Source organism: Aquila chrysaetos, chromosome 7, assembly GCF_900496995.4.
Source record: "Aquila chrysaetos chrysaetos chromosome 7, bAquChr1.4, whole genome shotgun sequence".
Classification (NCBI taxonomy): Eukaryota; Metazoa; Chordata; class Aves; order Accipitriformes; family Accipitridae; genus Aquila; species Aquila chrysaetos.
In genome coordinates, this window is record NC_044010.1 from 7,293,777 (window position 1) to 7,316,607 (window position 22,831).

The 22,831-nt window shown below is 39.9% G+C and overlaps 1 protein-coding gene across 2 annotated transcripts in view; it reads left to right on the forward strand.

Annotated features, from left to right (window-relative positions):
* Positions 1–22,831, forward strand: part of NME7 (NME/NM23 family member 7) — a 92,869-nt gene that overhangs the window by 17,946 nt on the left and 52,092 nt on the right. For both annotated transcript variants that reach the window (XM_030019822.2, XM_030019823.2), the window contains exons 2-7: positions 110–217; positions 3,696–3,862; positions 9,033–9,143; positions 12,832–12,882; positions 16,044–16,251; positions 19,578–19,683. In XM_030019822.2, the coding sequence (XP_029875682.1) occupies positions 110–217; positions 3,696–3,862; positions 9,033–9,143; positions 12,832–12,882; positions 16,044–16,251; positions 19,578–19,683 (751 nt within the window). The remainder of the gene's footprint in view (positions 1–109; positions 218–3,695; positions 3,863–9,032; positions 9,144–12,831; positions 12,883–16,043; positions 16,252–19,577; positions 19,684–22,831) is intronic.

Genomic DNA, 22,831 nt, shown 5'->3' on the forward strand with positions numbered 1-22,831 from the left:
TTTTACTTTTCTGATAACAAATGCAAGGAATTTTTTTATTTGTGTGTTTTTACGTGTAAACCATGTATGCTTTCTGTAATAGTCCTTTTCCCCTCTTTTCTTTTTCAAGAGTCAAGATGACAGATTTGCTTTCACTGCTGAATGGTATGACCCAAATGCTTCACTCTTTCGGCGTTATGAACTTCTGTATTATCCAAAAGATGGATCAGTTGAAATGGTAAGAATAAAAGAAAAAAAAATCTGTTGTCATAAGTGTAATATCCAATTAAACAGTTTGTAGAATGGCAAGCCACTGCCTATGCCTGTTAATTTTCCAGGTAAGGAAAATGTAATTTAAGACATATCTTGCTCTGTTTCTAAAACTAAAAGAAAAGCAAAAATACAAGTTCACAGTGAAGCATGTGGAAGAGCTTCCACATTTATGGTTTGGTTTTTTTTTTTTTTTTAAAGCTTGCTTTGGTGTGGAGAGATGCATTTTCACGAATTTGTTTTCATTCAATGTCTACTTGGGTTTCAGAAGTGAAACTCAGCAACACTGACCTACTGCTTGAGAAACATAAATTGAAGCTGATTCCAAACAGGGGAATAAGCTTCAGCAGGAATTCCAGAAGTCTCTGAAGAGTAAAATGTAAAGGAGTCTTATCAAAGTAGAGGAAATGGTAAATTGCTCTTAATTGGCTTTTAATGAAAGGAAGGATGTTTCAAACAGTAGAATCTAAATTTTTCCATCAGTGGTGCTTGCACAGATCTTTCTGACTTGTGGTTCATACAACTAATCCCCATTGTTTATTCATAGCAGGTTAAAACAAGCATTTTGCAGTAGGAGGCATATGTATAAAAATGTAATATGTACTGTAAAGATAATCCTAATAAACGAACCAATACTTTGTGCTTCCTTTTAGGAATAAGTGAATGTTTTGGACTAGTGTTTTCTGGTTTTTAATGAGACCTAAGTGTCTGAGAATAGCCTAGATTTGGATATTCACGCTTAGTAGTTTCATTATCAAATTTTAGTTTTCCTGCTATAAATATCAAATGCAGAAATAAGAAAGCTAGTGGAATCTGCCTTTTCTTACCCAAACTACTGCTCACTGAAACCATGGTACCCACCTGTGTGAGGAGATGCACTTTGCACTTTTTACTGATAGTCTCTTTAAACAAACTCTGTCATGATGTTGTCCCTTTTAAGTTAGTTCTTTGTATGATGTCTGTGAGTGCACAGTTGTCAAAATGTGGCGATTTTTATTTTTTATTTCCCAGAGACAGTTTAGCTAATCAGTAAGGAGCTGTAATAATCTTCCTACACAACCATGTGTAGGCTGGCAAAATCGTTGTTCATTTCACCTAGACGTCTCAAAACCAAGAGCTTTCAAGGTGTTCTTGAGTTTCTTAATGCATTCAGCATCAAATACCTATGGTTTGGTAGACTTTTGCATTTTGCTAGTGTGCTCTTAGGTTAAGATAGTATGGTGTGTACACCATATGGACTGTGTGTGATCAGGACACAAGTTAAGAAAAGCAAAAATGCATGTAACACCTCTAGAAAGAATATCTCAAAATCACTATTGGGGCTGAGTTTGTGGACAGAGATTAAATATAGAATTCTCTGCTGGATTTTTTTTTTTTTTTTTTTAAATTTCTGTAGAATTTGGTGCTTCTTTCTTTATTACTGCCTAATTCTTCTGCATCTTTTGGTATCTTCCCGAGGAGATGACAGCTTGCTCTTACCTCTAATGTATTTGAGGAGAAGGGAGGTAATGGATATGAGCCAGCTTCTTTCTCCCTGCTTGTGAGAAAGATGTTTCATTCCGTTTCCCACCTCCCTGACAATAGTTCTCCTTTATCACACACCTCAGCTGAGGGTGGAGCAGAGCTGTTGAAGGCTTGTGTTATGTGAAGTCCTCAGCTCTCCTTTTGTTTCTCAGTCCTTCATGTCTTTGTTCCTGTGAAGAAAAATGACAGCGGGAATAATGAGGCAAGTTTCCAGCTTACTTTGCAGCTGGAAGAAGACAACATAGGTTTTTGTCCAAGGACAGCAAGCAGCTCTTATGATCAGACTGGATCTCTTGACAAAGAGATGCCCATTCTCTGAATTTTCCATAGTTAATAACTCTCATGGGGAATTCTTAAAGCCTGAACAGCTTTTCTTTCTACAGGAGATTTCCTAAAAAGAGAGAAGAAATCTTTAAAAAGGACAGATTCTTAGCAGAGAACTATTTTGTTTTGGGTAATTTACTTCTACCTGTACCTGGGCAGGAGGGGAACAGTCCAAACAGTCTTACATTTCTTCTGCTGTGGCTTATCATTCACTTTATAAAAAGGTCTTTTAAACAGATCCAAAATTCCATTCTAAACAAGAATTCTTTAACACAGGTAGATGCCTACCCCCCACCTTTATCTTCTGCTTGAGAAGAAAGAAACAGCTTGGGGTGCCTTTCTAGCAACTGCTAGTGAAATAACCAAGGAAATGTTCAGATGTTTAGTCAAGATATTGAAGAATTTGAATATGGTCAAGACAGTTAATACGCTTCCTGGCAAAGTCCAGGAAAAAACCAAATAGCTGAATTCAAATGACTTTTTTTTTTTTCAGCATGTTGTCATTTTATTCCCTACCGCACTTGAATAGAGGACACTTAGTAGGAGCACATATGAGGGGCTAAAGACATTTCAGCATGGAAGGATTCTTCCTTATAATCCTGCCTCAGCAGAAGGAAGTGTCAAAATAGTTTATATTCTCTGATCAGCAAAGTTTTGGCTATTCTGGAAAAACTTACAATTCTTCTAGGCTTCTAACAGAAGAGAATTTCAGAACATGGAGGAGTATGTAATTTTGCTCTTAATTTTTTTTCCCCCCAAAATTTGTGGGAGTGATGTTCTTTCTTTTAATGCTATTCTAGTCTATATACCATTGCAATGAGGACAGTACATGTAATTCAAGACAGAGAAGGGGAAGTTTGGCCTGAGGAGGACAAACCTCTTCCTTTCATAGGATTCCATTTCCCCAGGAAACTGAAGGCATCTATAATATCTACATGCAGTGAAGAAACTGTTCAGCAGGTTGCCTTTTGTGCTTTGCCAGCCCACCCAGAAAACTACACATTAACATCTTGCTTCTTGCTTGGAATGATGATATATAGCTGAATTTTCTTGACAGGCTTTTGAGCTTGCAGCTCTAGGCAGTGAGAACGTCTCAACCTAGTGTTGCAATCATCCATCCGTCCCTAATTCTGAGTCTTATGAAGTCAAATAAAGCGTAGTATCACTGGAACGATGCCCTGAAGAGGAGACCTGCCACAGTGTGTATCTTGATCATTCATGGTGCGAGCCATTGGTCTGTGAAACAGCATAGATCTGCTAGGGGGAACTCTCAGTGAGACTGGGCAGAGGTATCCGCTAGGCACCTGAACCATTTATCACAGCTTGAATTAGCACAAGCAAATGATAAAATAAAAAATGCAAAGATAGCTGTCAGCCTGAGACTATTTAAATGGAATAAATTTATAATTGTTGTTTAGTCATCTAAGCTCTCCTGGTACACTTGTAAGTTCAAAAGGTTAGGAATTAAATCAATTTAGTGATCAGATTCAATCCCACAGTACTATGGAAATTTCTGAAGGTGGAGTAAAAATTATATTGAGTTTGCCCACGGCTTAAATCTCTTGCTATGGTAGATTTTAATCTTCTTTTCTCTGCAGTATGATGTGAAGAACCGTCGCACCTTTCTGAAGCGTACCAAGTATGAGAGCTTACACCTTGAGGATTTATTTGTGGGCAACAAAATTACTGTTTTTTCCCGTCATCTATCCTTAGTGGACTATGGGGATCAATATACAGCCCGCAAGCTGGGGAGCCGCAAAGAGAGGTAAGAAATCACTTTTTTTGAAATCTTCCTCTGTGGTTGGGGTTTCAAAGTAGTTGTTCTTTGCTGGAAATGAGGCAATTTTTCTGCTCTATGGGGAGAGGAAGAGATAGCTGCAAGCTTGCATGCAGTTTGAAGTGATCTGGCATACTGATAGCTGGAGAGAAGCGAAGTGGCCCTGCTTGTGGCCAGCCCCGTTGCTACCTGATAAATCTTCAAGGCCAGCTTCTCCACGGTGACAGCTGCTGCCTCCTCTAGGTCTCTTGGGAGAGAAGAGGGGGAGGAGGAAAACAGGGGGTCCTGTTCAGCTTTGTTACTCCGCCAGGGCAGGCAGCAGTAGGATTCTTGTGATATATGGATTCTCTTGGGGCAGAATTGATACGGTAACCCTGATGTGTGCTGGGCTCGAAAGGCCTGGATCTTGCAAAACTAGTACCTGTCTCTCTGGGATCTGTGCAGAAGCCTAGTGCCTCACCAATCAGATCTACGCTGTGTTAGTAGTAGTAACCGAAAACAGTAGGAACAGGAGTGAGAGGGGCCCATTCCCATTCTCCATTGTTTTTCTCACTATGGAGGATTTTTTCTGCGAATTTTTTCAGCACCTCCTAAACTCTGTGTGCATGAGGACAGGAAGTATAAAGTAAGAATGTGAATAAAACCTATAGGCTTGTTTGTTAAGACAAATTTCGTTTATAATGGATAAAGATAAGACTCATAATCTCTTTTTGGTTGAAAGACTTGCTTTGCAAAAGACTTTAAGAACCCATCCAAGAACAAAAATATCAGGAGAGACTTAAAATGACAGATTAATTTACAAGGAATTTAAATCTGGTTTGACTGCAGTGCAGGTAATCTCTGAATTTTCAAATTAATAAATTTTGATAATTTGCTGCAACTTTTTTTGAAGAGAACACAGAATATTTTCTTAGGCATGATGTTCCAGTAAGCCCTATTCATCTACTTTAATGCTTTCTCCCACTAACTGGGCTTATTTTGAACTCTTTTTGGAGAGTTGTACATAACCAGACATACAGGAAGAGTTGCAAGTTTTAACAGGCATCTTTGTCTTAACCTCACAAAAATATTGCCATAGAAATGACTGCCATGATATCCTTCCAGAAGGAGTTCTCCAGGTACTTTTTCTCCAAGCTGGGGTTGGGAATGGTGGAAGAGTAGCAAAGGAGGTGGAGAACACCAGAGGACAGCTTCTGTATATGTGGCTACTCTCTCTGTTCCTCAGTGGAACCTTGGGTAGATTACATCTGTCCTGTTTATGGTTTTTATATCAATGTAACTTTTTATAGTTGTGTATTTCCTGCTCTGCCTAAACTAGCATGAGCCCTGGTGCTGATGCAGTTATATCAAGAAAAGGCAGCTTGTGATAAAATGACATTTTCTTCTTCTTGTAAGGGTAGTTGCCGTCTATACAGCAACACTATAGTTGTGTCAATGAAGTGGTCCTGGGAGGGGGTGAATCTTTGTACTGCTCTACAAAAGGAAGGAAGGGAATTTATGACATGTCAGCTGTTTGGAAAACATTTTAGGAATGTTGGCTGAAAGATAACATAGATAGGCAAGTGGTGGTACATATTCAGAATAGCCCAAAGGAACATAGTGAAAGGTGTCTTAAATAGGCAAGGGATCCTCAAAATCCAGTTTCTTCACAGAAGCTTTCACTGGGTAAACAGGGTCATGTTAAAACAGTCCTTGGGCAGAACAGTTGCATATGAGGTATTTGTCTTTTTGGCCTGTTCCTAGCAGGTTTTACAGCAGCTATTAGTTAGATAGATATAGTAAGATTTCTGCAATATGTGATAACTCCTAAAATAATCTGTAGTTGGAATTCTATTAATATTTTTAAGGATGTTGTATGAGGCAGAATGTTTCCCCATCTTTTTCTTGCCTTTGTGCTCTGCGGGACTATCAGCTGTTCAGTTCGACTTTGGAAATATGTTCTTTGGTCACTGAATATGTATGTGGACAGGCTCAGCAAAGGCCATTGAGGGTCACTGAGGAATGTATATAAAAAAACTTGTGTGTTTTGATTTAGGGACATTTCTTTTTGTCAGTAAAGCAAGTGAATGTGACCCCAGGTACATGAGGTACAAAACAGATGTGTAAAAAGAGGCTGGATTTGCACACACCCTTCCTAGAATTAGGCTAAAATTATTAAGACGGTTCTATGGAGTTTCAATTTCTACACCTACTTTGCTTAAGTCTTGAGTCAATTTTTAAATACAGCCATATTTGAGTGTTCTTCCCTGCTCCCCTCCCAGAGTATCATAAGGAAACCATCACAAACAGTGACTAAAATGGGTAAGTAAGCATGTGCTTACTTAGGGTGTACCACATAAGGAATCACTGGCATGGGACAGGAATTTCTGTTTCTGTCGTCTTTCACTTGTGATCCTGGGTGGTTGTAACCTCAGGTAAAATCTATCTGACTAGTGTGTCCTGTCTAAGTAGACTGTACTTAGAGTCGGTTAATTTCATTGGTTTTGAAAATGGTGTTAAAAAGGTTGTGTCTCAACCAAGAGTATTTGAATTCTTTTCTGATTGGGATATGTTATTCTTACGCTTCTAGTCATTGACATAATCAGTGTTTCTTCCTCTACAAGACATAAGCTACTGTACATGCAAGAGTCCTATTATTAGAAATAAGTAGATCTCAAAAGCATAGCCACAGCATGCTTTGTGCACTGTTCCTTTGATCAGTTCTCATCTTCTGTTGTTTCAGTACTCATTGCGGTACTGTCGTACAGTCCCTCTGAAAATGTAAGCAAATTAGCTTAATTTTCATTCTTTCTCCTTTGTTCCTAGACATAAAGCTGTTTCAAAATGTACTTTGCAGACTGCATCATGTCAAACCACAAGAAACGTATTCCTAATTAAAACTAAAAATAGGGCATGGATCAAAATCCAATCTCAGAAACAGTCTTCAGCTTCCTGAATTATACTTTTCTTATCCTGCATACCTCTGAGAAGCTCACACTGAAATGTTAAAGTGTTAGAGAAGAGATGTTATAAGTGTTGCTCATTGCAGTTTGTATAATGTCTTCTAGGTAAATTGCTTCATAATGCAATATTTCATTACATATTAATAGGAATTACAGTTTTACTAGAACGCTTGAAATTAGGAAAGTAAGGGACATTTCTAGCATTAGCAGTCTGACTCAAATAGCCTGTGAAATAATATAGATTCAAAAAAGTATTCCTCAAGGAAATGCAAATGGCACTGGAGATCTCATTCCAGTGGTTGGATCCTTACTGTTCATGGTAGGTGACAGAGTTGAGAACCTCTTATGCCAGGATGCAGGTCATGCATTCTGTGACCAGGTGGGTACATGTCATCAGTCAAGCACACAGCTCCTCCCCCTCATGTGGTGCACCCTGTCATATGATAAATAATATCACAAAATGAGGTGGAGCTGTGAAATCCTTGGGGAAGAGGGGAGCAGGCTACAGGCTGTAGGCTGCATGGAGTATGCTGGCAAACTGTGTTGAATGTTGGCCAGAGGTCAGTCTTTCCTGATCTGAAGATAGGGCTAAACCAACTTTAGTTTGCACTGCAACGGACTGAAGCATAGGCTTGGCTGACTACTCTCATGCAGTTTCTGGCTACACCCTTAGACCATCAGTCTTTTTGTGTCATATTTCCCAACGGATCTGGGCCTAAGCTGGTCTGTGTATGTGAGCTTCCTGATGCTTGAGGAAATCCCTGTTTGTTTCTGAGGTCTGAAGGTCATCTACGTCTCTCTCTTAGTTTCAAGTGAAATGTAAAGAGGAAGATTTGAACGTATGTCACATTTCCTGTCCTAACACCTCCCTTCCTTCAGATTTGCTGTGAAATAGATAGTCTCTCTGTTCCCGAAAGACAGTCTGTCTGTCAATGTGGGGTCACTTAAGGTTCAAAGTAAATGTAGTGGAAGTTCATCCATCTCCTGTAACCTTAGCATATTTGCCCTGGCTAGAATATATTGCTGCTAACCCAAAGGCTGCTTTCCATGCTATGCTGGTATATAAAATGAGAAATTTCCAATTATTTGACTTTCATTTAGGGAAATACTGCAGTAAAAAATTCTATCTTGGGTAGCCTTCATTATTGTAAAAGATGGAAAGACCTCTTTAGGATTGTCAGAGACATGGAGTTTCTGAGATACAGGGTTGAATAAATCTGTTGATTTGTAAGCTGAGCACATTTGAGGCTGACTCACCACAAGATGAATGCAAATAGAAAATGGCATTTTGCAGACCTTCTTTTTGTGCTTGTTATTTTTGATTAATAACATGTTTAGTGCTATGGTGTAGTTGGTGCTATGTAAAGTGCACTAATAAAACGGTCTTGGCCTTGGGGATGTACAGTATAAAAAGATAATTATCAAGAAGACAGGATGTACGTGGAAACAAAGATGTGGGGGAGAGTGTAGAGATTTTTTGATTGGTCTCCCTTAGAATATAGCTGTCAGTCAGTGTAAGAGACGTAATACCTCCTTTGCCAACCTTTTATTGTGTCTATTAACAGTGTCAGCTATTTGGCATGCAAATTGTATACCATGAAATGTTTGTACTGTACCAAGCACAATAGGACCTTCTTCTCACTAAGGCCTCCAAATATTTTAAAAGTAATAATAAAACAATCACTTCACTTTGAGTTTTATGGAAGAAGCACATGTTCAAGTAGTATTTTTAAATAGGGATTTTTAACAGCTTAGTTTTTCTGTATATAATGATTAACATTAGGAAAAAAGGGAGCTGAGCAAGCATAGGGAGACATGAACCAATCAGTTGTGTTCTAACCTAGAGCCATGAGTGAGGAGCTATAGAGATACACACTAGCTAAGGAAGAAGTGGTCAAATTGTTTGCTCTGAGAGTGAAGGGAGAAGACAGTAAATACTGACTGCTGGTGGAACACTGTGGGCTGACTTGGGTTAGAAAGCAGAGGAAATTATAATGTGCAAAGCTAGTTCTTATCAGAATAATGTCTTGCACAGGCATTCAAGAACAGCATGGAAATTGATGAGACACTGGGACTACGATGTTTGACTGTGGCAGAATTTCTCTCTTTGATGTGATGTTTTTTTGTCTGAATATAAACGCAACATGCACACCAAATCCTTTAAGGAAAGTAGTGTTGGCTGTATCTCTCTACCTTTTTTTTTTTCCCCTCCCCAGAACGCTGGCTTTGATTAAACCTGATGCAATGCCCAAGATTGGAGAATTAATTGATATCATTATTAATGCAGGATTTACAATAACTAAGGCCAAAATGATGGTGCTTTCAAGGTAAGGAATTTTTAAGGTTAGCTTTATTGTATGTAAATATTATTTTTGCAGTTAAGAACGTTCTCTGAAGCTATCCTGTATTGTTCCACACATCAAATACATTCCAGTGAGTAATAGAGGGAAGACTCATCAGTTTCATAATCATGTAAGTTTCTGAAAGCATGTAGAGAATTAAGTGAAGTATTAAAAAGTTCTGTGCAAATGAGTATGAGTGATTAAATATGTAATGTCTCTGTATGAATCCAAGGTGACTACCGTAGCTTTAGCAATTCAGCGGTGTTTACTGCTGACATGTCTGTATGTCCTTGCCTCATGGCTTCCTGATACAAACCATATTGCTGACTATAACAGCATTGTCTTTAAAGTAGTTGGTTTGTTCGCTCTCGCTAAATCCATTATCTTGATTTGTGCTCTCAGAGCCCAGACTTGTTTGCTTTTTAATGACTGGAAGTCCCAGGCAAAGCAAGTGATCTTCTGATGCTGTTGCAGAGTTGGACACATTTTACTCATGTATCTTCCTAATCCCCCCCAACTGTCACTGTTCTCCACTTATCTCATTGAGCCACAAGATTTTAAAAAAGGCATGCTGCAGAGGAACGAAAACATAATTTACCCTAGAAGACTTCCCCAAAGTTACTGCACTACTTCTCTGATGCTGCTTTGCCAAACCTGTTCATATACAATGTGTCTTTGAAAAGAAAAGCTAACTGTCTTAAGTAATACAATTTTCATGTATTGTTATGGTTTCTGTGTGAGGTCAGGAACCATTTTCCCCACCTCAAAACCTTCTTGGCTTTCTGAAATATGGACAAAACAACTATGTGACTTCCTCCTCTTGTTTCTGCATTCACCTGTTGCAATGTTAGATGATACTGGTCCCAGATCCTCCCTCAAACATCTCCAGTTCGTGAGTTCAATCAGGTTTCTAATGCTGATTTACAATTCACAATGTCTTTCAAGCCAGCTTTTTTTGGCTTGCTCTCCTGCAGTCTGAGAGATTTGATCCTGTAATGTTGTGTTCAGTGGTTCTCTATTTCAGTGTCTGTCTGAGAACTTGAAGAACTGTTGAGCCAAGTCACGTGCTTTAGAGTTGACTCACACTGAAGGGAAGAAACTTTGAGACTTGAACTTTTATTGCCTATTGCAATATGAATATCTCTGCTTGTCTTGTATAATTGAAAATAATTATTAATAAGCACAAGATCAGGCTGTGATACTGGATATATTTAAAACAATGTCTTGAGTATTTGTGGTTGCTCTGCATGCTATATACACTGTTTCTTGGGACCATGCCATTTTAAAATGATAGAACTATGGCTTTGCCAAAGTCTTCTACCCTTAGATGTCTGCAGGCATGCTTGTTCAAACCAGCATCATCATCTACTGCTTTCTTTAAAGGGATTATTACTGACATTTGTCTGGCAATCACTGTTAAGTAGATTCATGCCTTCTGTAAAAATTGTAGCCAAGATATCAAAGCAGGTGCCTGCCCTCACTTTCATAGGTCAGCTCTCTAGTCTCTTCATTTAGTCATATGTCAGTTCAGTATATTATTCCCGGATGAACACTGTTTTCCATCCTTTAATGAGAGAGATGAAATGAAAAAGGAACTAAGTTACACAACACAACTGCAGTTTTATATTTATTGCAAAAGGAATTCTTAACGGAGTAGTAGAGCTCAATTTATTTCAGAAATATATCCCTCAAATATTTCTTCACGTTCAGAAATGATAACACTTAATCTGTTTGCATACCTTTTTCATATTGGCTTTCCAAAATTATTTGGTGAATTAGTTTCAGAAGAGGATTTTCTGGTGAAATAGTGAATTGTAAGCAAAAACTTTAGGCTATTTGCAGAGTGTAGGCTTGAAGCTTGAGATTGCAAGAGTTCCAGTGACTAGCATAGTTTTTAAATCATGTTTCTGCCTTAAGAAATGGAAGGAAAGCATATTAGCGGCATGGTCAATGAAAATCTTTTGAATTTTGAATGGCTTATACTTACACTGAACTGAAAGCAACAAATCAGGAATTATTCAGTTCCAATGAGCAAGTGGTCATTCTGATAAAAAAACTGGAGAAAGCTCTGACTGTTCAAATATTTGTCAAGGTTAGGAAAATTAAATTCTTCTTATGTTCTTCCTGAGGTTATTTCTTTCCTTTGGCAATACTGGGCTTAAGTCTGGACTGCAAACGGGAGAGAGATGTGAAAAGTTCCATTGCAGATGACAGAACCATGCCTTTGTTCATACTTGCAATCTGTTATTTGAAAAACATGCAGGTAATTTCTTTCTGTAAAGAGAGCTGCTCAAGTGAGCAAAATCATGGAGACCAGGAAAAAATCAGAAGACTGTTTCTGCAGGTAAAAATAATTTTCCAATTTTTTAGTCTCCCTGCAGCTCTGCTTCAGTTATGAACTTTGTACCAGACTAGGGGTGAGCAATATTGCTTTCTTTCACCTGTCAATCCTCCTGAAGAACTTGTCCTTCTCTACAAATTCCAGCTTCAGAAGGTGGTACACACCACAATTTGGAGCAAGCCAAGACCAAGCCTGCACTTCTGAAAGGGAATTTTGAAGCTGCAAAATAACTTGAACACCTTCATGGATTTTTCTAGCTGTTGCCATGCAGAAAAAGCAGTGCAGAAAGCAAGAGTTAAACATGAGAAACAGCTGGAGAAAAAGCAGGGAAGAGAGTAGTTTGGTTAGCTGCAAGGGGGTGGTGGAGTGAAAAGCCACAGGATGGAATGCCCACTGCTGGATGGATGGTGGGTCTGCACCATGGTCCCTGAAACTTGTGTGGTTGGGTAGCTGAGCCCAGCGCTGCTAGCGGTGTGGCTGTGGCAATGCAGAGCTTGGAGAGGACCACCACCCTGTCTGAAAAGAGTACCTTTTTGCTTCCAGTACCTGACTAAAGGCTAAGTAACAGCTGTGGCACAGACATACTGTGTATGCCTGGTGGCCTTTATTTGCCTGGCAATGTAAGGAGCCCCCTTCATTACAGAAAATCCATTACTTTGGGAGAAAGCAGTGTGTAGTAACTGCTGTGTTCCCCAAGGGGAAGTGCAAGACCAAATTGCGTTTTCAAGTGGGAAAGCGTGGGAGAAAGCAAGTTTTAATCTGGAGGGCATTGTGCTGCCTATGTGACTTGTAACATTTGAGGATACTGAATAGAAACCAGGTTACACAATATTCTGTTGTGCACCAGTGTAATCAAACACTAGCCTTGATAATAAGTTCCAGTGAAGCAGGTAGATTGTTTATGCTTTAAAACCTAACTTCATTAACCAACATACACACTCAAACTGAGATGAAGGATGAAAACAACATAACAGCAAATGGCTTGGCAAGAAGGTGACTGTGCTGCATTTATTTCTTAACCTGAGAATGTGGGGACCATCAGTGACCCTGAAAGTCCACGCTACGGGCTTCAGTCATTACTTCCTTCCCACAGCAGGAGCATAAGGAGGAGTCAGCTACAAGCTATACCTGTAGCCACACAAAATATGAAAGAAAGTTAAATGTAGTTTCTGTTATTGGATGTGAACACCCCACAATCTGTCCAGCTTGGGAAAACATTACCTGTAGAAACATGTTGATGAATGAGTTTGTGGTTTTCAGAGGGGTTTATATGTGTGTGTGTGTATGTATCTATATCTATACTTCTATATCTATGTCTTTTTACTCTTCCAGAAAAGAAGCAGCTGATTTCTACGTAGACCATCAGTCAAAACCTTTTTATAAGTAGGTATATCAATTTCAGCTTGATATGTATTAAGCTTATTTATTGAATGCACAGGATTAATTTGCTGTATTTGGTACTGCAGAACCATGGGAAAATCAGAACTTGTCTTAGTTGAGTGGAGCCCTTTGCAAAGTATGCACCCTGTTCATCTTCCTCCAGGGACAGATCCTTATTTCAGCTATTCAGGGTTTTCCCTTTGCAAAGTATGCACCCTGTTCATCTTCCTCCAGGGACAGATCCTTATTTCAGCTATTCAGGGTTTTCCCTTTGCAAAGTATGCACCCTGTTCATCTTCCTCCAGGGACAGATCCTTATTTCAGCTATTCAGGGTTTTAACTGACACTCTTTACAGCCTGATGATATCAGGGGAATGTCTTTGGTCTCAGAAGTGAAAATGCTCCTAGCAAGGCGAAACTTCAAGCCGAGGGAAGGAGCATCTTCAGGATCAGGGTGGAGCTTGCAGGTAATGAGAACTAGGGGGGAACACTTAGCTGTGAGAATTAATTTGGTAGCAAATACCCCAAATCATAAGTAACTGAAAGGATAGTGCATGGTGCAGTTGTTTACTGTACTGCTACCCTTGGACAAAACATCAAACTTCCATGATGCTTCACCTAACATGAAAAACCTTAGTCTTTCCGTAACTGACCAATTTGATGCTTATGATCCCAAGATTGTGTCGTTTCTACTTTGCCTGAAAGTGCCAACAAACAACTTTCTTTTCCTCCCTCTGGGTTTGGTGGTCTGTCTCTTTTAGGAAGAGGGTGCAGCTCTGCCTTGCGTTTTTCAGCCATGTTGGAACCTGGATTTGCACTGACTTGGTCAAAAGACCTGGTTTCAGTACTGTCATGAAGTGCTTGAGTATTAGGATCTGCAAGCTGATCTCCTGCAACAGTGACTAGTTTATTCTGGGTCCAAACTCAAGCCTTTCACAGAGTCATGGCCCCAGGCTATGTCTGACCTTGTTGGAGATCAGAGGAAGATTCAGAATTGCCTTTTCTTTGCTGAGTAAGCCTGCTTGAGTATGTTGATAAATAAGCAAGAATTTTGCCTGTAGTGTTATTTCACAGATATCTGTCTACACTAATGGTAATTATCTGAGGAACTGTAGGCTTCGTCCACTGTGATGTGCCTGTCTCCCATCCTACAGTCCTATTGGCTACATCTTCTGTATAGGAATTTGCTCTAACTTAGAAACCAATATTTATAAAGCATTACAAATAAAATAGAACAAGAATCTTCGAGGCAGTGAAATGTAAAATCGCTGACTCATTTATGTTTAGCATTGTATTACTTGTCTTTAAATTCAGATTTAGTTTGCAAGTTCACTAGTCAATGTAAATCTAGTGAATAGTAGGGAAAAATAGCAATTCTGCTTGTTTGGAAAAGAATGTTTTTCGTATTAAAGAAGTTAATTTTAAAAAAATTATCTAATATTCAGGATTAGTCTGCACAGTAAGCAGTGTTGTAGAAATTGCTTTTTTCTTGGGTGTATCTAAGCCATTTAACTGTATCCTAGTTAGTCTCTGACCAACAGAACCTAAGTTCCAATAGCTTTTCCCTATGTAGTTTCTTTATGTTTATATAACTTTTCATAGTTTCAATATCGTTCCTTTAGCAAAGAACTAGTAGGATTTCTTTTCTCTCCTTGCCCACTGATCATTGCATAAATGATCATTAGGAAGAAGATGGTTGGAGAAGCATACACATCCATAATTATAATTGTGTAAAGCTCTTTTTTTAAGAAAGCAGTACAAAAAGCATTGAGTCAACTTTCTCCTTTGTTGGTTCTGTCCAGACTACACAGTGAAAAGGCAGGCTTGTTGGTATGCATGTTTTGTAAAGATAGAGAATTATAGTTACAGTGTTTTGTTTAGTTTTTAAATAGAACGTTTGGGTTTCCAATTTTGGGTGGTTGTTTTCTGTGTGAGGTGGTCAGGACAGGAGACAGGCTGCTCCTGACAACCTCATCTCCTTACTCGGATTCATCCCATTAAAATCAGTTGACTTCTGCTTATGCCACGATATGATAACTCACTGTGTGGTTAAGTCCCCTCTCCCCCACAAACTTTCTAAATCTTGCTTCTCCCTTCTTTCCCACTGTCCTGGTTTCATCTGGGATAGAGTTAACTGTCTTCCTAGTAGCTGGTACAGTGCTATGTTTTGAGTTCAGTATGTGAAGAATGTTGATAATACTGATGTTTTCAGTTGTTGCTAAGTAGTGTTTAGACTAAAGTCAAGGATTTTTCAGCTTCTCATGCCCAGCCAGCAAGAAGGCTGGAGGGGGCACAAGAAGTTGGCACAGGACACAGCCAGGGCACCTGACCCAAACTGGCCAACAGGGTATTCCATACCATGTCACGTCACATCTAGTGTAGGAACTGGGGACTGGGGGCAGGGGATCGCCGCTCGGGGACTAGCTGGGTGTCGGTTGGCGGGTGGTGAGCAATTGCACTGTGCATCATTTGTACATTCCAATCCTTTTATTATTACTGTTGTCATTTTATTAGTGTTATCATTATCATTATTAGTTTCTTCTGTTCTATTAAACTGTTCTTATCTCAACCCGTGAGTTTTACTTCTTTTCCCGATTTTCTCCCCCATCCCACTGGGTGGGGGGGCAGTGAGTGAGTGGCTGCGTGGTGCTTAGTTGCTGGCTGGGGTTAAGCCACAACACCCACTTTGGATTTTGGCTGGGCAAAATCCACAGGAGAGATCCATGGTGCACTGGAGCAATCCGTCCTGACAGCAGTGCTGAAGTTGTGTCAGTGGGGAACACAGACAGGTCATGTGTGAGAATCCTGAAATCCTGCTGTGCAGAAGACATGCTTAGGAATCGTTCCTGTCAAACAAATGGTTAGCAGGGTCTCTTTCACTGTTGCCAGTACTGATCTTTTAAAAATTCTTTTGAAATCTAACATACTACACAGTAGCTTGAGTAAGTTTGTATTATCTGGTTCTTTTTCTACAACAGTAATAAGAAGGGAATGTCTGCACATGACCTAGTCCAGCCTCCTCCTCAAAGCAGAGCCAACTTCAAAGTTAGATCAGGTTGCTCAAGGCCTTGCCGAGTTGAGTTCTGAGCATCTCCACTGGATCATATGGGTTTTTTGGTTTTAATTTGTAGTGTGGATCACCATGTGCTGTTTCCATTTTGCAGTGAGCTTCTCCAGTTTATAACGAGTGGTCCCATTGTTGCTATGGAAATCTTAGGAGATGATGCAGTTTGTAAATGGAAAACGTTACTGGGGCCAGCAAACTCTGCAGTGGCTCAGACTGATGCACCAGACAGCATTAGAGTGAACTTTGGACACGATGGCCTAAGAAATGCAGCTCATGGCCCAGATTCGGTTGCTTCAGCTGCTCAAGTAAGTTTTTGACTGTTGACTGAGGTTTATTTTTACTTTATCTGGTAACAGCTGGGTCAGGAATTCCTCATTTTTTCCCCCACTTGAGTTCAGAACTAGTTTAGATATTCTTCATGGATCCTTTTTAGCATGGAAAAATACACTGTCTGAAAACAGAAATCTTGTTTATCTCCGTCACAAAGGGGAACCTTGGGCACTTTGATCAGGAGAGCATGCCTGGTCATTTTTAATGTGTTCTGTACATTACAAACATTGAGTTAATTGCATAGTCTGCGTAATCTACCTATAGCCTACCAATGTTGGTCATAAAAAGAAAGGGATTAAACAACTAAATCCTTTTGTGCCCTCCTGTGCTTTGCTTATCTGTTCTCCTCCACACTGTTCTCCTCACTAGTCTTCTGCCTGCAGCCTACTTTCCTCTGCTGTTATTGTTCAGAATGAATAATTATGAAAACAGGCCACTTTGTAGTGCTTTGTGGTTTGAGAGGTAATACAGTGGGCTTGGCTTTGAGGAGTTCGGTTCTCTTTTGTTTGGTTTGCAGTATGTCTTTCCTTAGTGCTAAGAAAAAGCCAAGGGACTGGGTGATAGATACTACCTGCATTTCTGCAGAATTGAGTTGACTATTTGTGTGTGTTGTTGTGGGGTAGGTATGCTGATAAATGATGGCAAGAATAAAGTTTACCTCATGATTGATTGGTATTGCACTGTGGTGCCTTAGCTCTAGAGCAGTGGGGAAAAGATACCAGTTGTTGCTTCCTTGATCCTAGTCTTTCCTCTATTTAAATTGGAACAGCTGCAGTAGCACAGCTGGAGAGAGACCTGCCCCAGAATACCTAATAAGCTGCCAAGTACTGTATACTAGAAAATATACATAGAGATTATATCCTGGCAGTGAGGGCAGAGTTAGCCAGTCGCTTCTTCTAGCTGGCTGTTAGGCTGCGTGGCATAGTAAGCTAACTGCAAAGCGTGGGCGGTTTTCTGCTGGTCAAGCACTCATTTCGCTTATCTGCACCGTGCCTGGGCTGCTGGATCCTCTCCGTGTGCCTCTGGTTTTGACAAGAAATCATATGCTGGACCTGAAGTACTTTTTCTGCTGGCAGGCTTGATGAAAACAGTACAGAGTCAGAAAGAGTTTGGATGAAATTGATCTTTTCTGATGAAGGAGAATTATAGTCAGAAAAGTCTTTGTAGTTCTGGTAAAATAGCTGGATGTCTTCATATATAAGGGTGAAAGTTTCTCCTTGTTCCTGTGTACTGCCATGACAACTGTGCCTGCTTTTGAACCGAGAGTGTAGGAAAGAGTATCTATTCACATAAAATTTTGATTAGAAGCATAAGTATGTGCTTTGGCTTAAGTTGTTCTTTCTGCATTTCATTATTTTTGAAATGGTGTTTGAAGGCCCCATTCATCTTGCAGCATTTTTATGACTGTGGGATTATTTTGCTGAACTTTTGCAGGTGTGTGCATCTTTGTGGTGTTACTGATAACACTCTTCAATAAATCAACCAAAATTGTGAATTGAATACCCCTGTGCCTGTTTTAATTTAGTAGGCCCAGTATTATATGGTTGTATAGCAGTTGCTGTGGAAACCAGTTGGCTGTGTCTTACAGAAGCTTTGCTGAAAAGAAAGAAATATAAGCTAAAGGGACCTAAACTAACTCTTCTGAAGGAAAGCTGAAGTCTCAACCATGTTTAATGAACTTATTGTAAACTGAACAGTCAGAGTGAAAGACTGCATTGTTCTTTTGGGGGCTAAATGCCAAGTGAAAGTATGCCTCTGGCATACTCTAAGCTGGTGTCTCTCTGCAGGCCAAATTTTGGAATTTCTTTAGATCAGGAATAAAGAGAAAGGAAAAGAATTTTCTTTTTAAGGCTCCACTTGGTTATAGTTTGGCATTTCATTATCCTAGTCCTTCAGCGTTATTTAGTTACTTTCCTGTTATGACTCTTAATGGATAAAACAAAGTGTTAAATATTGTAAATATTTTGCTGCCTTTTCCTTGCTGCTTCTTTTAGAGTAAACATTAGTTAACAGAGTGAGACAAGGTCTTTGAAGCATGCAGCATCTTATCAGTAGAAGTATGTAGGAAATGAACCCTTTTGTCTCAGATGGGCCCACTTAAAATGTGGATTATTTGCTAGGAGAAAAAGAAAAACCATTTTCCCTTCTATTGAAAGATCCATTCGTTTGAATTGTATAGTTGTTCAAGTAAGCATTACAGAAATCGTCAGAGTGCCATGAGCTAAAGACTGGGAGATAGCTAAGTCTATTCCATCTGAATTGAGCTAGTAAATTAAATGAGGCAATTCCAGGAAATGTCCTTTAGCACTGCTACTGTTACACAGGAAAAAATCAGATAGTTTCAGTAGTAGTATTTCCAGGATAATATTATTTCCCTTAAATAGAAATTTATCAATTCTCTTACTGAATTTGACCAATAGGTCTGAAATGGAATCTGTGTTTTGAGCATTTGACTAGTGTTAATTGGCAGATTGTGTAACATATGCAAATAAATGGTATGGAGAAGGTGTGAAGCTGGCAGTGAACAGGGAAAAAATATCACTGAGGAAAGAAACCTGGCTGTCAAGCTCACCCCAGTATGGTCTAAGACCCAAGCTATGTGATACCTGAATAGTGATGGTGGGAGGAAAGGAAGTGATTGGAGGCAAAGAGGTTCTTTTGATTCATCCCAGAAATCAGAGCAATTGAGTTCATCAGCTTCAATTCAGTAAGATAAAAAAAAAAAAATAGGGTCAATAAGGCATAAGGTGTGAGTCAACGATTTTAGACAAAGTTTAGTTGTTTAAGACAAAAGGAAAAAATCTAAACAAATGGGATGGAGACCAGTTTTGTATACAGAAAGAAAACATGCTGAGAAATGGATGGTTGTTGCATTTTTGCTCATATAGTGGAAAAGATGATATGAAAAGAGGGAAGATAAAATATGTGTATATATGAGTGGATTTGGGAAAGATACTGACAGAAGAGAGAGAGAATCCAGAAAACTGGGAACACCTCTACTAAATGTTTGTGGCAGCAACTTTTTGAATGTTCTGAATTGAAATGGATTGCATTGCAGAAGTGAAAAGAAAGGCATTGCAAGAAATATTCAAATCATGTTTTTGTGATTGTAGCAATGGTGCCAGAGAGGGAAAGATATATTTGAGAGAATATTATAGGGAGAAAGTATTTGTAGCACAAAAATCTGTAATTAAGGTTTCTCTTCTGTGACTATGGATACTTCAGATGTTGTTACTTACGATAAAAGTTGATGTATGCAGCTAGATCAATCTGAAATGTATTCAATTACAATTGTTTTCAGGAGCTGGAGTTGTTCTTTCCCTCCAGTGGAGGTCGTGGACCAGTCAGCAGCGCAAAATTCACAAACTGTACTTGTTGCATTATTAAGCCTCACGCAGTTAATGAAGGTAAGCGATGCCAATAGTGGAGGTGAAAGCAATGTGTGCTTCATGATCATTCCTGTGGCCTTTTTTGGGAGAATGAGACTGCAAGAGCACAGGGTATATTTTATAGTACATGCAAAAGTGCACAGATACGTTGTCTTTCATACACCTTTAGTATTTCTGCAGTTCAGTTCCATGAAGAGTTGGTCGTGTGCTTTCCATGTGGATGCTTGTTAATTTCAGAATAAGAAGGGAAGGTGAAAAAAAAAAGGATAAAAATATACATGAGATTTCATGAATCTTACTGTGACAGCTTGCTGTGTCCTTGCTCCCGTCTGCCTACCACACTCATCTGCTGGAGGTTAGCATCCTCACGGCAGAGTGAAAGCAGGACACCTGGCCATATTGCAGGGCCTTCCACTCACACAGTAACACATTACATTAAACCTACTCACAAAGGGAGATTTGTGCTGATATGAACCTTGTTCTGCTGAATGCAGTGGGGATGGAAAGTAGAAAAGGCTTGTTTATGAAAGTGAGCCAAAGACCTAAGGCATTTGTTGGACTCCATGGTGCTTTCTGTGCTGGAGAATGCCCTGTGAGCTCACCATATGAGTATTGGAAATGTTTAATGCCCAACTGTTACCATGCAAAAATAATCTCACTTTTGTGTCCTCTAGTTAGATACAGGAGCATGTGTAGGAGCAGTGGGTGCAGTAAAATATTTTGGCTCTGGAACTGCAACAGTATTTTTGAGTGCAGAATAAATACTGCCGTGTGAAAGCATTGAGATTTTTCTTAGTAAGATGCAGAGCACGCTGCAACATTTTAATCACTTCTCTGTGGATAGCTGAAATGGAAACAGCAGAAGTGGCCATAGCAGTTTCCAGGCCTTTCACACCTCAAGTGGGATGTCTGGAGAGCTTGCTGAAAAAAAAAAAAAAAAAAAAAGGCTTTCACAAGAAAGAGTCTCTCACTCACTGCTGATAATATGCCTGTTATCTCTTTGAGGCCTTGCATGGTATCTGCTACTGATAAGTCTGCCATGCAGCAAAGACAGAGTGATGTTCCATTTACAGAAATACGGGCAGCAGCTGGGACTATGATCTTATGTAGCTAAATGTTTGCAGAGGACAAACTTTTCCGTGGCAGGATTGTTAGGGTCCTTAATTTGATTGTGAAAATAGCAAGGTGGATGGCTTGGGCTGTGCTTTCTTACTTAATATACAATTTCTATTACATATGGGCACTCAGACTGACTCTTAGTGAGCTCAGTTTGTTCCTTCCTACTTTTAATCTTCATTTCTATAGATTTCATAGTGCCCTGTCTGTTACTTCCCTTCTTTTTTCTTGAACTTCTCAGATTTTTTCTGAATCACCAAAGGACAAATTCTGGCCCTGTTTGCACTCCAGCCTGGGAGTGTGAGTGTCTGGAGGAGGTGGGGGTGGTGAGAGAGAGTAAGAGGTATGGGTACAGATAAACGGAAAATGTAAGTGCACACCCAGCTTTGCAATGTGAGCGCTAGAAAGACTGGACTAAAGTTGAGCTTAATATCCAATATATAGTCCTTTCTCTCACACCACAGAGGGCTGGAAAGGCAGACCACAGCTGCCAAACAGTAACTAAAATTTGAAAGACAAAGTGTACCTTGTGTGAGTGTTCTCCGTCTGTACAGCTTTGATTACTACCCTCAAGAGAATGAAGAAACCAAAACTGAATTTTCTTTTCTAAGTCAGCAAAGCATTTTATCAATTTTAAATTAATATCAAGAATGTTGGAATTCAGGGACTGGCTATGCTTTTACCTTACTAAGCTCTGTTGTTCCTGCCTGTTTTCTCCAACGTTACTTTCAATGTTTCAAAAGCCACAGGTGCTGCATCTCTTAAAGAGATTATGAGACTGAGGAGATCCTGGAAACTTTCCAGAAGTCTGGCTTCTGATGGGGAGTTGGGCTTAGGGAAGAGTCACTGTGGCTGGGTGGTGGCCTCACTCTGGCTGAGAGCACTGGTGTGGCTTCATCTTGCAACTAGACTGATTCCGGTCTGCAGTTTGAGGCAAGATGGATCCTCCTTCACAAGTGCTGCAGGAACTCTCCAACATCAGCCCAATGGGCCAGGAATGTTGCAGGGGAATGGATTTGGCTTTCCTTGCCTGACCTCTTCTGTCTTCCTTAGCCTTTCTCATATTCTCCTTCAGCCTATTTTTGTGAGTAACAACAAAAATATCACTGAGTGGCATCCCTTTTGGTACACTTGGTCTTCTTACAGTGCACTTTGGATCATCACACCTAGGAAGAACCATCCACGACAGAGTAGAGAGCTGTGCGCTAGCTTTGCAACAGTTTTTGGAAGTCTTAATTCTGAAATTACTCTCTTATGATTAAACTGACTGTTTTAAAGTTGAAGGAGCATAGCCTTTGCCTCCTGTAGATTTTAAAGCTTTTAAAGTTTTGAGCATGCTGTGTGGCAGTGGCAGGCTGTGTCTATGGGAGTGCCACCATTCCTCCTTCCCTGTGCAGACTGTTTTGGAGCTGGGGAATAGCATGCTGAAAGGGTTTAGGGGGACCAAACAATCTGCTCAGGAGAACTCTCAGGTGCCTGTCTGAAACAAGCAGACAAGAAGGCAGAAGCCCATCTTCAGGGATTAGAGGTGGAGCAGGTTGGCCCCATGGATTGTGCATCTGTAAGCAGGAAGTTTGAGAAAGGAAGGGCTGACATATTTGTGCTCAGTGATCCATGACAGAGTGGGATCATCTCATCTCCTTTTTAACGGCTGTTAGCAACTGTGTTCAGTGATACCCTAGACATTCTGGTTATATCAGCAACATCTCCTGTATCTCAGTTGAAGTAGGTGCTATAGCAGCTTGTGAGCGGCCCTCTTGGCAAAATTGCGTGTAGGAGACTGCCTCATCTTAAAAATAATCAACTTGCTTACCCCCAGCAATGGTGCTTCTAGGTGTGGCTGTCCACCCTGCTGTTTCTGGTGGGCAGAACGTAAGTGGAAACACAGCAGCTGGAGACGAAAGGAAATGCTGTGTGGCCATCAGTGTGAAAAGGTGGCGAGGCAGAGGCAGAGGCATGGAGAGGAATTTTTGTGGGTCAAAGCAGCAGAGCCTCTTATGCATTGCAGATTTGATTTATGCTCCACAAATTTTTGGTATCGAGTATCTAA